The 14,978-nt window shown below is 34.6% G+C and overlaps 1 protein-coding gene across 1 annotated transcript in view; it reads left to right on the forward strand.

The window, feature by feature from the left end:
• Nucleotides 1–14,978, forward strand: part of LOC308631617 (DNA excision repair protein ERCC-6-like 2) — a gene marked incomplete at its 3' end in the record, with an annotated part of 87,033 nt that overhangs the window by 15,361 nt on the left and 56,694 nt on the right. The window contains 5 exon segments of the mRNA XM_081263000.1: nucleotides 59–88; nucleotides 92–181; nucleotides 4,565–4,758; nucleotides 12,623–12,784; nucleotides 13,183–13,390. Coding sequence (XP_081119126.1) covers nucleotides 59–88; nucleotides 92–181; nucleotides 4,565–4,758; nucleotides 12,623–12,784; nucleotides 13,183–13,390 — 684 coding nt within the window.

Consider the following 14,978-nt stretch of genomic DNA (forward strand, 5'->3'; position numbering starts at 1 on the left):
TATTTTGTATCACAATACATTATCCACAATGATTAAAAAAAAATTTCCTTCATCCCAGGTTATTTCATTTCTGGCTGCAGTGTTGCATTAAAAGGGAACACGTGAGGATATTGAAAATAACATGCCAGAATTTTTACTAAGAAGTATGAAGAAGGAACCGCTTTCTTCTATAGCAAAAAAGGTAAAGTATATAGAAATATTCAACTCATGAAGCTGGAATTGCAGAGGCACAGAGGAACATTTAAACGTCACACAACATACTATAAATCTAAAACTAAGAATTTAAAAACATTAAAATATTTATTTCATAGACCTAATTTTTGAAGGATTACCAGTTTCATCCTCTAGTTAAATTTGATTGTCTCTCAGAATGGCAGAATATAATTTCAGCTTGAATTTATTTTGAGATTTAAATCTATTACTTGGTTATATTTACATGATTTGCTCAGATTTATTTGTTAAGCTTCCATGAATGCATATATAAAGTTAATTGAAGTCTTCATTATGTTGGTTTTTTAAATGCAAGAATGAAAAGGAGACAGTTATGGATATTGGTAATGAAAGTGTGTCATTGATATTTAAAGTTGCTTAGGGGACTGATTAGGTCTCAAAACTATGAAACAAATTCTCCCTATTCAAGGAAGCTGAAACTTGAAAGACTAAATATATGCTCGTCTCTGTCTGTGTGACTGTGACTGCTATTCATATTCTTACTCCAGCTTTCTACTTCATAAATATATGTTTATAAATATACACAGTTATTACAAAAAATAAGATTTCTAATAAATGCACAAAAAGTATATTATACTTCTGTGTCTTTTATATTATCCTCAGCATCCAGGAAACTGGATGAGAACAAGGATGAAGTGATTTTATGAGATCATTGTTTTATTATGATAATGAACTACTTGCCACAAGTTTTAAAATAGCCTGTTTCATACAAATCTTATGTACAAGATTACTGAGAAGTCCAAGTTTACTTTTATCTATTGTAAGGGCTGTTTGTAGGCAGAATTTTGAGAAGTATTGACTTAGATTATTATAATTAAATTCTCTTATTATTTTTAATAGCATTAATGCATCCTGTCAGATTTGATTGGATCCTAAAAAGCATGGTGATTCATAATGTATCTAAGTATTGGAGATTGAAGCATTGCTTTTAGCCCTGGATTTAGTTCTTTTGTTCTAAATTTAGTGCAGGGTTTATGTATCTTTTGTGTGCTACTTGTGATAATTAACAGATGGCGGGGGGGGGGGTAGAAAAAAGGGAAGTGTAAAGTAATATTTTAAAATTTAAATATAATTAAAGATATTTAAAATATTTTAGAACAAGAATGGGAGGAGAGAAAAGAAAAGTACTTATTTGATGGTATGATAAAATATACTGATAGCTATCTCAGTTGTCATTAATGCCTCTTTTTCTTTCTTCTCTATGAATTTGTGTGTGTGTGTGTAAATTCCTTGCTATAATACATATTGCTATTATTCTGTCTTCTTTAGTTGACTTATTTATTGATTTATGTTCAGCCTTTTTATATTCTAAAACATTTTGTTAAAACTAAAATGTTCCTTTTTTTGGCGCGGGACAGTGCAGATAGTGGGGTTTGAACTAAGGGCCACTCAAAAAAACTGACCCACATCCCCAGCCTTTTTTTGTATTTTATTTAGAGACAGGTTCTCACCAAGTTGCTTAGCGCCTTGCTTTTGCTGAGACTGTCTTTGAACTCGAGATCCTCCTGCCTCAGCCTCTTGTGCTGCTAGGACTACAGGCATGCACTACCATGCCTGGCTTAAAATGTTCCTTTGAGAACTGCTTCAGCTGCATTCCATAGATATTGATGTGATCTTCTCATTATTCATTTCTAAATTATGTACAATTTATTTCTCTTCTCTTTTACCCGACTACTATTTTAAAGAGAAGTTTTTAAATTTCCAGGAGAATAATATTATTCCAGATGAATAATATAGCCTCAGTGTTTTCTCTGTGGTTAAATTCATGGTAAAGTGCCGGGTTTCTGTTAGCGACTAAAAGGCTCAGGGGGTCACTCCATTTGAATTGGGTTAACTGGGCTGCGCAAAATAACCACACAAGAGACACAAATACCTTTTTCTTTGGGTTTGCTGTGACAGCTCCTCTGACCTTAAGGGTCCACAGAAAGAGAGAGAGCGAGAGCACACACTGACCCCTTTTATTGAGGAAAAACTATTCAAATGAGGCAAGGGGTCAGGTTTCAGGGGGCTGAGTCTATCTTCATGATGTCCACTGTCAGCAGGTTGACTGACACCTGGGTAGGCCACACCCAAGGGCACAGTAAGAGAAGGGGACACACACAAGGCACTTCCATGGAAGATTCTATCCTAAACAGGGCAGGGGGTTATATTACAAAGGAACAGGTGAGTATAGCTTCACCCATGGGGCTGTAGCAAGACACACCCATGCACGAGACATCGACCCTCGAACCCATAGAAAAGTGTTTTTAATGCTCTGATGTTATACTTTGTGTAGTCTTTGTTTTCAAATGTCTACTTATGTCTTACATTCTTTGTTATTATGGTCATACAGTATTTGTATTTAATCACTTTATTAATTGCATTAAAATTCTTGATGCTGTTTTGATTTTCTTTTTATTTATTTGAGGATTGAATCCTAACAGAAATATAATAAATTTTCCTGCTGTGACTTTGAGTTTGTTCATTTCTTTTTGTGTTTGTAATGGTTTTTGCTTGTTCAACATTGTCAATTCTTGTTTCATACTTCTTGTTTGTATATTGCTCTCACACTTAATTGGCAGTTTATTTGCATGTAGAAATCTAAGTTTAAAGTTTTATCTTGTGAGTTTACCAAGATAATGTTATTATGTTCTGTTAATCCATATTGCATATGAAGGTTCAGTGCTGAACTGACTTGTTTTTCCTTGAAAAGGAAAATTTTTGAGGGTGTTGGGAGTGTTTAGGACTTTATCTTTGAAATTCAAACATTTTCCTTGTTCCTAACACTCACTGTAGAATTCTTCCAAATAAGTTCCACTTTAGAAAAATGTACCTAGTATTTTATGTAGGGGAAGCTGGGGACTAAAATCAGCTTCTTTGGCAGATGATTGACAATCTGTACCTTCTTAGAGTCACTCAGCAGTTTCTTTTCTTGACCCTGAGCCTCAGCAGCTCTGTGTGGGTTTGTTTTGCTTCTTGTTTCATATTCCTTTTAGGAAAAGTGCCTTTTCCTGCTCTTTCATAGATGCAGGATGGACTCCTCAGTTTATGCCAGTTCTTATCTGCTCCTGTACTGTTCGGATTTGCTGGTAGTGCCCCTCTAGGCACTCTATCACTATTAGAGATCTATTTTTATATTTGTTCTTTTGTTTTATTGGTGTCAGGACATACATGTGTTCAGTTAATCATTTGAACTGGAATTTAAAGTTTTTAATGAGCTCATCATTGACATCATATAGTATTTCCCAGAAATAAATACAAAGTTATGACTCTGATGAAATTCTGGAAACATCTGTCTGTACTGGTCCATTTAAAGCAATGTGCATTTTTGAAAGTTAGCTATAGAACAAATAAGTTTCTTTACACTTATTATGCTAATGCCAGAATTACAACAGAATCCTGAAAAATTAATATCAGAACTCTTTGAACCCCTTTTCCTTTTTAATGAATTGAATGTTACAAATTAAGGAGTGGTAGATTTGAAGAATGTGTGCAGAATATGATACATCTCACATACATTTATAAACTTATCAAGTGAATAAATCATCAAAAATGCATGAAATAGATGTGCCAAGAATAAATTCCTAAAGGGAAAGACACGAACTGTGCATTTCAAATACTGATCTTGGAAGGATTCTTTAGATTTAGGCTAAGTTTAGATTGTAGTTCAGTCTGTATGAAGATGAATCATAGTAAATTTATTTTAAAGTATTACTATCTTGTATGATAAAATTTTAGAGATTCTAAGTGAAATTCATAATACAGAGGAGGAGGTTATTTTTGGCATTTACAAAACCAGCATAAGCAGTAATATTAGTGAATGAACATAAATACTTTCAATTATTTTATTTACTAAAAAGAATTTCTTTCGTCCCTGTTACTAGCAAGAAGATTATGTTGCAAACAAAGCCACTATGAACATCCTTATGCATTTATCTTGGCAAATTGTACAGTTTTAACTGTTGGATAAATTCTTGGTACTGTAATTGTATTATAGGTACTACTGGAATTGTAGAAAACTTACTTACAAGGGCTCAGGTGGAATTTGGACCTAATATTTTCTCGTCTAGCACATGCGAGGCCCTGGGTTCGATACTCAGCACCTCATAAAAATAAATAAATAAGTAAAATAAAGATAAGAAAAATATATCCTAAAAAAAAAAGATCTATTTAAGCCACAAAATAGTTAGCCTTTAAGGGTCTTCTATGGCCAAATACAGCCAGTCACTCAGTTGTATTTTTATTCGCTAGTGTCGAAATTAAATCAAAGGATTGTAGATATTTTGGACTTCACTTTTTTGGCATTATTTTTCATTTTTAAAAAACACCCAATGTATTTTTCCTCTCCTTTTAGATGTTCTTAATAGTTGCTCCTCTTTCTGTCCTCTACAACTGGAAGGATGAATTGGATACCTGGGGATATTTCAGAGTCACTGTTTTACACGGTAACAAAAAAGACAATGAACTGCTTCGTATAAAGCAGAGGAAATGCGAAATTGCTCTAACAACTTATGAAACACTGCGCTTGTGTCTGGATGAACTTAACAGGTAGGGGTGTAATGGGAATGATTGCATTAAATTTCTACTGGCATCAATTATATTTATCCCTTTGAATTATGATTTTTAGAAGCTCTAAATGTCTTTAGCTTCTTAATTTTACTTTACATTTATTAAAATATGTAGTTTATAAGAACTTATTTTCTGGGGTAGAGAGAGAAGATGTGAGGGAAGGGGAGGAGGGATAGTAGGGGATAGGAAAGGTAGCTGAATACAACAATTACTAATAGGGCATTATGTAAAATTGTGGATGTGTAACCGACGTGATTCTGCAATCTGCATTTGGGGTAAAATTGGGACTTCATAACCCACTTCAATCTAATGTATGAAATATGATATGTCAAGAGCTTTGTAATGTTGTGAACAACCAATTAAAAAAAAAAGAACTTATTTTCTGCGAAGAGAAAACCTCCATCAGGGTTTCCACAGTTTCTTACATGTTTCCTAAATTTAGCCCAGGATGTCTGCTGAAGATTCTCAAGACTTGTTGTAAGGCTTGTTTACAATCTTTTGTGCATATTGTGCCTTTGTGCTATGACAGAATCCAGAGTTCACGAATGATTTTAATTATGGGAGTCTGCTGGGAATGGAGAGTGGTAAAAAGCATGTGGAAACACACACACACACACACACACACACACACACACACACACTCACATACACACAGAGGTTGAGAAGTACTATGGCTTAAGTTGTAAAAGGGATGTGGCCAGGAGACAACACAGTGGGTAAGCAGGAACATATTATGAAGAGTACTGAAAACCACATAAGAGGATTCTGGTCTGTATCTTTAGAGCAAGAGAGTGCTCTGGAGTGCTTTAGCATGTTCAGGATGATACAAATGATCAGATTTGCATTTTTGGTATTCTGGCTGCTGTGTGTGCAGACAGGAGAGCTGGGTTGAAGGAGAAAGACTAGTTTGGAAGTTTGGCTGAATCATGCCTCTACCCCAAATCCACATGACAGGTCCCAGCCACAGTAATTAAGAATGCAATTGTATTTAAAGGTGGGTCTTTAATGAGTTGATTAAGTAGAAATTAGGTTGGGTGGGGCTGTAACCTAATGCTGACCTGGTAAGAAGAGAAACTGACACCAAGCACATGCATGCACAGAGGAAAGCACACCTAGCATGAAGGTAATCATCTGCAAGCCAAGGAGAGAGGGCTCAGAAGACACCCAAACCTGCTGACACCTTGATCTTGGGATCTCTAGCTTTCAGGATTGTGGGAAATTTTCTCTTGTTTAACTCATCCAGTCTGTGATATTTTATTTTGGCAAGGCTTTTATAATAGTCTGGCCGAGGGAACATAGTAGTCAGGTCTAAACTCTTCATAGTTGTGCCTACAACAGCTTGAGCCTTGGTAAAATTGTTAACTTTGATCTGCTGTTAGCTAAGATGTCTGTCTGCCTGTTAGGATACAGTTTATACCTAGTATGGCATTAGAAAAAGTTCTTGAGTATCTTTAAATTGCTAAAACAGTATATAGTCAATTATTGTCAGTGAAAGAGTTAATGGCAGAAAACCACATTATTTTTAAAGGTGATGCTTTCAAATCAAAATATAAATGCTTTGACATAAGATGAAAATGAATAAAAAAACAATCAGTAGTTGTTTCATTAATTTTATAAGCATAAAATATATTTAAAATTACAAAAGCCACTAATTAACTATGTAACTTTTAGTAAATCAACTCATCTGGAAAAATGACAGGGTGGATCCAAAACTGACTGTTCAAACCCATCTGGAAAATTTTATTAGATTCAACTTTAATAAGCACTAATTTGGTACAAAATACTTAATACTGATTATAAGTATGGTTAGCCCTTCATACCTGGAAGTTCTACATCTGGGAATTTAACCAACTGCAGATTGAAAATAAAAAATAATGCATCTATACTGAACTTGTACAGGCTTCCCCCCCTTACATTATTCCCTAAGCAATTCAATATAACCATTATTTCCATATCATTCACATTGTATTAGTTATAAGTAATATAGAGGTGATTTAAAGTATATGGAAGGATGTGCATTAGGTTTTATGCAAATACTGTGCCATTCTATATGAGCAACTTGAGCATTCATGGATTTGTCCCCTGGACCCATCCCCTGCAGACACCAAGGGACAGCTATATATAGTTTGATGAATCTTGACTAAGAACTGGCAAACTTTTGCTGTCAAGTACCAGATATTTGGGGCCAAGTACAGCAACTCAGGAAGCTAAAGCAAGAGTTCAAAGCTAGCCTCAGCAACTTAGCCAGGCCCTAAGCAATTAAGCAAGACCCTGCCTCAAAAATAAAAAAAGGGCTGGGAATGTGACTCAGTGGTTAAGGGCCTGTGGGTTGATTCCACAGTACCAAACCAAGCCAAACCAACCAAACAAACAAAAACCCCAGATAATTTTGAGGGCCACGTAAAGTATCTGTCAAGTATTATTCTTTTTAATTTTTATAACCCTTCAAATATATAAAAATTATTCTTAGCTTGCTAACTATACAAAATTGGTCACAAGCTAGATTTGGCCCTTGGATTGTAATTGACTGACCTCTGCTTTTGACAAATGGAAACTGGAACTCAACTATCATTCTAAACAAAGTCTAACATATTTTTATTGTCCCCAGACTTTTCTCTTTATTGTCATTCCTTCTCCAGTCTTTACCCATTGATTTTGATTTCTGTCACTACAGATGAGAAAATAAAATTAGAAAGCACTCTTCATTTGTTTCTGACATCTTTTGCTGAGCATGTTTGAGATTCATCCATGTTATCGGGTATATCAGTGATTGTTGGTTTTTTTAAAATATTTATTTATTTAGTGGTGCTGGGGATTGAACCCAGGGCCTTGTAAATGCAAGACAAGCACTCTACCAACTGAGCTATATCCCCAGTCCTCAGTGATTGTTCTTTTAAAATGTTGAATTGTATTTCATTTTATAAGTATACCACATTTTGTTACCTATTCACTTGAGGATGTCTATTTGGGTTTTTCTAGTTTGAAATTATTATAAATAAAATTTCAAGAAATATTTGTTTTTAAGCCTTTTTTCTAAACTATAATATTTTCATTTCTTTTGGGTAAATACCTGGGAGTAGAATTTTTGAGTTTCCGGGTAAGAGAAGGTTTAACTTTAGAAGAAACTGCCAAATCATTTTCTAGAATGGTCCTACCATTCTACCTTAGAGAGAGTTCAGTTGCTGCACATCCTCACCAGTGTTTGCATTGTCAGCCTTTGTTTTTAGCCATTTTAGTGAGTAAATAGTAGTATCTTGTAATGTAATTTGCGTGTTTCTGATCCACACACACTTAAAAAGTCTATTCTACATTTGTTGAGTATAGTGTTCTATACATATTAAGAAGACTTGGTTAAGGCATTATTCAAGTGTTCTCCATCTTTACTGATTTTCTTTGACTTGGTTCATAGTTTCTGAGAGAGAAGTGTTGAGATCAAAGCCTGATTCCTCCTTTCAGTCTGCAGCTTTCATGTAGTTTTGGAGCTATATTATTAGGCACAGGTGCAATTACTGTTATTATTTTTTCTGATGAATTATTCCTTGTATTTAAAAGTGTTTCTTTTTATTTCTAATAATATTTCTTGTCTTTGATATTAGCATCTGTAACAATAGATTCTTTTTATGCTTATTGTATGTATATAGTTTTCCATCTTTTATTTCACATTTCTTTTTTATATTTGAAGTGAATCTCTTTATAGTTAGCATATAGCTTTTTAAATCCATTCTGATAATCTTTGCCTTTTATTCAGGGTATTTAGACCATTCATACTTAATGTAATTATTGGTAAAGTTGGGTTTAGAACACCAGTTTTTCCAGGTCTTATTAGCCCTTAGGGTTAATAAGTTAGCATGTTACTGTTTCATGGATGCTGGCCGAAGACAGGCAATTAAAAGCTTGGAGTAAAGCTGGGCATGGTGGCACACGCCTATAATCCCAGCAGCTCAGGAGGCTGAGACAGGAGTAGAGTTCAAAGCCAGCTTCAACAACAGTGAGGCACTAAGCAACTCAGTGAGACCCTGTCTCTAAATAAAGTACAAAAAAGGTCTGGGAATGTGGCTCAGTGGTCAAGTGCCCCCGAGTTCAATCCCTGGTATACACCCACCACCACCAAAAATAAGCATGGAGTGATTATGTTGTCCAAGTCTACGTAATGAAGTTAGTCATGGACATGAGATTTACACATTGACCATGTGTGGGTTTTTAACAAGCATAATGTACCCCCCAAGAGACTTAATACAGTTAGGTGAATGCGATAAGTTGATTTATGATAGCACCATTCATATTTTCATTATTCTTTACCTGCTTATGCCTTTAGACTATAAGCTCTTTAATATAGATTTTACTTTTAATTTTATATTTTGGTGCTTATTACACTTTTGGCACATATTAGTTACTGAAGAAATATTTGTTAATTGGTTATTTTCTATGACTGCTATAAATATTAAAGAATTCCGAGAATTAGGTAACTACTAATTATTTATTTATATGATTAGTAGAATCAAATTATTACAATATTTGTTTATTTTGTTGTATTTATTCGTTCAGATGTCTTTATTTTGATAGTTTTTTTTCAAAGAATAATATTTCATCTGACTAAATATTATTGCTGTGATAATAATACTCTGTACATTTATCATAGATAATCCAAAGGGTAGAAAAGCATACTATAGAGTATGAGTAAACTATATGTTTTTCTTATTCTATTTTTTTTTACTTTATTTTAATCTTTATCAAAGTTATATATGCATATGATTTGAAGGCCAAATATGATAAAAGAGTTCTGGAAGAGCTGCAGTTTATTCCATCTACCCCTAAACTCCTTACCTGTACCTTCAGCTCGTACTAATTGTTTTATTTTTTACATCTATGATTATACTATAACTTTAAAATTTTCTTCAGATTTCAATAATATCTTAAAGAAAATGAAGACTGCTGTGTTTTGCTTTTCTTTTCTTCACTTTGGGTTAACCTAGTCCGACTATTCTGTGGAGTGGGAATTGGTCTCTAGGAGATTCAGCTACATCTTGAACAGACTGCTGAGCATTTCCTCACTCTAGTTTCCAGAGGCATCTGGTGCCACCAAGTCCTGGCCTTTTAAGACCTAAATGTATAAATCAGATTGCTTCTTGGCTTTCTCCACTGCTGGCTTACGATACTGCTTTTTCTGCTTTTGTAAGTCATCTTATCCATCTTTCCAACTTCGAGAGTTTTGTGGCTGTTTTCTCTCTTCCTCTTTGTTCTTGAAGGCTTTTCCCTTTTTCAGTTTTGAATTAAGAACATTTATATACTTACCCCTTAGATTTATCAGTTCTTTATATTCTCTATTATACACTAGTGGTATTGAATCATTTCAGTAAGTTGCATATAGCATGAGAACTTTTATCTGCAAATATTTTACCATTGGTCTCACACATAAGAAAATTAATAACAGATAAAATGTACTTAGTTATCCTCAAAATATCTTTATTATCTAATGTTTGTAAAGCAAGATTTAATAAAGCTTCAGATAATGAATCTGGTTACTCTGTGTTTTTAGTCTCTCCTAATCTATTGTAAATCATCTTATCCATCTTTCCAACTCTTTTTTTTTTTTTTTTTAATGATGTGACCCTTTGAGGGGACCAAGCCAGTTGTTCTTAGGATGTCTCATATATTAGATTTGTCTGATTGCTTTCTCAAGAAATTGCTTTCTGCCGGGCTTGGTGGCGCATGCCTGTAATCCCAGTGGCTCTGGAGGCTGAGGCAGGAGGATCACGAGTTCAAAGCCAGCCTCAGCAAGGGCAAGGCACTAAGCAACTCAGTGAGACCCTGTCTCTAAATAAAATACAAAATAAGGTCAGGGACGTGGCTCAGTGGTCCAGTGCCCCTGAGTTCAATCCCCAGTAACAAAACAAACAAACAAACAAACAAACAAACAAAAATTGCTTTCCTCTACCATCTGATTTCTTGAGTAAACTGATTCTAGCCTAAGGTCTTAATTAGATTCATGTTTTTGGGCAAGGTTGCTTCATGAACAATGCTGTAGACTTCACATCATTGCACTTCAGGGCCTGTTCCTGTCAGGCTCTTGCACTGTTAAAGACACCAGGCCTGTCCCAGAGGTTAAGGAGATGGTCACCAGACCCTTCCACTGTAAAGGTGTTTCTCTTATAATGAGCAAATAATTCGTGAGGTGATATTTCACTACCATTTAAGTATTCTCTCAGCCCTTTTACTTAGAAGTATTAGCGTATTCAAATTCTTGCCTGTATTATTTATTTTATTGGGTTTTATATGTTTTTCTATTTTCTTCTATACTTACTAATAGTATTTTCCTGTAAAGAAAAGCATCTCTCATTAATTAGGAATTAAGTACAATTTTGACCTTAAAGTGGCAAAGTGAGTGTGTACTTCTTTTGCATCCCTAATTTGGGGAGTAAGCAGTTATCGTAACAGTTGTCTTCAACACAGTTTCTCAATGCTCAGCCCTTTTCCCTCTCAAGAAGACGTTAGGCAAAATGTCTTTTGCCCACCTTTTAATTGGTTTGCTTTCTATTGTGTTGAGTTGTAATAGTTCTTTATGTATTCCATATTCAAGTCTTTTATCCAACTAGGATTTGTTAAAGTCCAACTTATCAGTTTTTAAGAAATTTTCTTGCTGTCATATCTACAAAGTTTGTGTCTAACCCTGAATCATGAAGATTTTTTTTGTGTCTTGTGAACTTTATAATTTTACTTCATATTTAACTCTCTCGTCTATTTTGAATTAATTTTTAGCATAATGTGAGGAAAGGGTCTAAATTGAACTCCTAACTTTTATTTATTCAGGGCTTTCTACTCAATTATAGCTATTATCATTGATGCTTCAGTATTCCAGTTAGGCTGGCTCCTGTGTCCTTTGGACATGTCATTTGTCTTTGAATACATCTGGGTTTTCTAACTCTTAAGCATTTCCCCTGTTCAGTGCCTAAAATTGACCATTCTCCATTTTCCACAGGACTCTGTTTCTTGTTCGTAGATTGACCACAATGCATGCTCATTGCTACTGTAGTAACCAATGGTAGTACACTTTTTCAGTAAGCAGAGTAACGTATTGCAGCTTTTAAAAAATCCTGAGTTTGTATTGTTGTCTTCTCATGCAGATTTAATGTTACAAAGTTTTCTTTTATTTGTATTCTTATTTCCAGTTTGCTGCTTTAAAAAAATTTGTTGTCATTTAGTGATGTTTAAATTTGTTTTTTCATTTCACTGTTATTTTTTTTAAAAAAAATTTTAATATTTATTTTTTAGTTTTCGGTGGACACAATATCTTTATCTTATTTTTATGTGGTGCTGAGGATCGAACCTAGTGCCCGGCTCATGCCAGGCGAGCGCGCTACCACTTGAGCCACATCCCCAGCCCGCATTCCACTGTTTTGTTTTTTTTTAAGGGGGGGGGGAGAGAGAGGGAAAGAGAGGGAGGGAGGGAGGGAGGGAGGGAGAGAGAGAGAGAGAGAGAGAATTTTTTAATGTTTATTTTTCAGTTCTCGGCAAACACAACATCTTTTTGTTTTTTGTATGTGGTGCTGAGGAATGAACCCAGGCCGCACGCATGCCAGGCCAGCACGCTTCCGCTTGAGCCACATCCCCAGCCCCCAGCATTCCACTGTTATTAAGCATAATCTCTGTACCCTTTTATATTCTTCATGCACATTTTATTCTTGTACCCTATTTAAGCCTGTGACAACTTAACTAACTAGGTAAAAATACAATGAAATAGCCAAAGAATAAATAATGATGGGGTATACAAAACTTCTGTAGGGAAAACTGTTCTCTAAAAATTTTAGTTTTCGAAGTGTTTCCTGATTTTACTCTTACTTTATAGTTTGGAGTGGTCAGCTATCATTGTGGATGAGGCTCATAGAATCAAGAATCCAAAGGCGAGAGTAACAGAAGTTATGAAAGCGCTCAAGTGTAATGTTCGCATTGGCCTCACTGGAACCATTCTTCAGAACAACATGAAGGAACTGTGGTGTGTTATGGACTGGTGAGTGAAAAAACTGTTTAGGAAAAACAATTATTGAGTACTTCTTTCCCTTAACGCTCTCTTGTTAGCTAATTGTTAGTTTTAGGAAACAAAAACCAAAAGATTAGTCATTTAACTGCAGAATTATTTTATCCTAAACATGGTGTATAGAGAATCCTATGCAAACCTACTTTACATGTTATTCTTGGCACTTTAAGTATAGCTAACTTACCAATGTCGTCGTTATCTTTTTATAAACTGAAACTGTTATCAAAGAAGAACACTTTTTTCTTGGCTTTTGTTTTTGTTGTCTTATAAACAAGTGGATGAAGATATTTCTTAGATGCAAAAATAAGTGAATGTTTTTCTTTTTAGATGACTTAATAAAATGTCACATTTTTCTCATTGCTTTACTGAAGGGCTGTGCCAGGACTTTTAGGTAGCAGGATCCACTTCAAGAAGCAGTTTTCTGACCCAGTAGAACATGGTCAGAGACACACAGCAACAAAAAGAGAACTAGCTACTGGCCGAAAGGCCATGCAAAGGCTTGCAGAAAAGATGTCTGGCTGGTTTCTCAGGCAAACCAAGACTCTCATCAAGGATCAGTTGCCTAAGAAGGAAGATCGGGTAAGAGCTGTATTTATGTATATTATTAAATTCTTGTCTTTTTTTTTTTTCCTGAAAATTTTTCTTTCCTAGAGGAAGTCTGTCTTCTGTGGTATTTTGTGAATATAATTTTGTGCCTTTTATTCTTTGTGGAAAAAAATTATTATGTGTGGAATTTCAGAAAACATTAATTGAGCTCAGTTGTTTTCCTTCCTAGTTTTACTAATCTGTGAGCTAACAGGTTTGAAGTTAATATATGTGTTAATCATCTTTCTGCTGCTATGAAACACTTGAGATAAATCAACTTAAAAGGAGGAAAGATTTATTTTGGCTCATGGTTTCAGAGGTTTCAGTCCATGTTTGCTTAGCCTTTTTGCTTTGGGCTGGAGGCAACAACATTGTGGCTTGAGTATGTGGTGAAACAAAGCTGCTCATGTCATGACATTTGGGAAGGAAAAAGAAAGATAGGAAGAATCTGAGGGTCAAGTATTTCCTTCAAGGGCAAGCCCCCAGTGACCCAGCTTCCTTTCACTGGACCCCACCTCCTAAAGGTTCCAGTAGTACCACCAGACCAAGCCTGTAGCATAGGGGCCTTGGAGGAAAAGTTATGATCCAAATCATAAAATTAATTAAATTCACTTCTTATCAAGGCCCATGAGACAATTCTTAAAGGAAGTTAGACGAGCCTCTCTCCCTAATGTATTTTCTGTTCACGCTCTGTCTTCCCCGTACTGTCTACTTTCTACCACGCCATGTATTGGTGCCTTAATTCTAACTATAGGACCAATATGGTTAAGGGCTTTATTTCTAGGTTTGTTTTATGTAGAATGATATTGGCAATTATATAATCTAATTTTTTATAAATTTTAATAATGTGAGAAAATTACATTATTAAATTTTTAAAGAAAATTTCAGTTGACTTTTAAGAGAAATTTAAAAAAATATAGTAGTCTTTTATAGTTTTTGGTCTTGTCAATCTTTTAGCTCAGGCAATGGAATGAAGATTCTATAAATTACTATGAACTAAACCTCGTTAGTATTCTCCCAAATAAGGGTAACACCATCAAATGCCCTCTAATCTTAGGATATCCTGTTTAGTATTACTTTTAAAAAAAGATAGACTTACAAAGAAAATCCAACACTGATATGCAAGATGGGGAAATTGACACAGTATGTGACTTTCGATATTCATCTAAAGCAAAAATTATTATTGTATTTAGATATTTCACAATCTCCTCACTTTAAAAAATATTTTATATAGTTGTATGTTATTTAGTTATCCATCTAGCAGGAACAATGAAATTATAAATATATGAAGAGAGAATTGTGCATAGAGGTTTCAAACTTGGGCTCCAAAATCAGATGCTACAGCTTGAATTGGCTTCCCCACTTAAAAGTTTTGTGCCGAGGTTCTCAAACTTGGATTTTTTCATTTGTTAAATGGAAATAATGATAAGCCAACCTTATATGGTTGCTCTAAAGTGCATGGTGCAGAAGAAATGTTTAGTAAATATTACTGTGTTTAATAATAACAACTCACAAAAACCTTTATATTGCAATTATTGACCATGGTCTTCTGTATTCTCTTTTTGTTCTTACATATACTTTT

The sequence above is a fragment of the Spermophilus citellus genome (assembly GCF_964194105.1).
Source record: "Spermophilus citellus genome assembly, chromosome: 12".
NCBI lineage: Eukaryota > Metazoa > Chordata > Mammalia > Rodentia > Sciuridae > Spermophilus > Spermophilus citellus.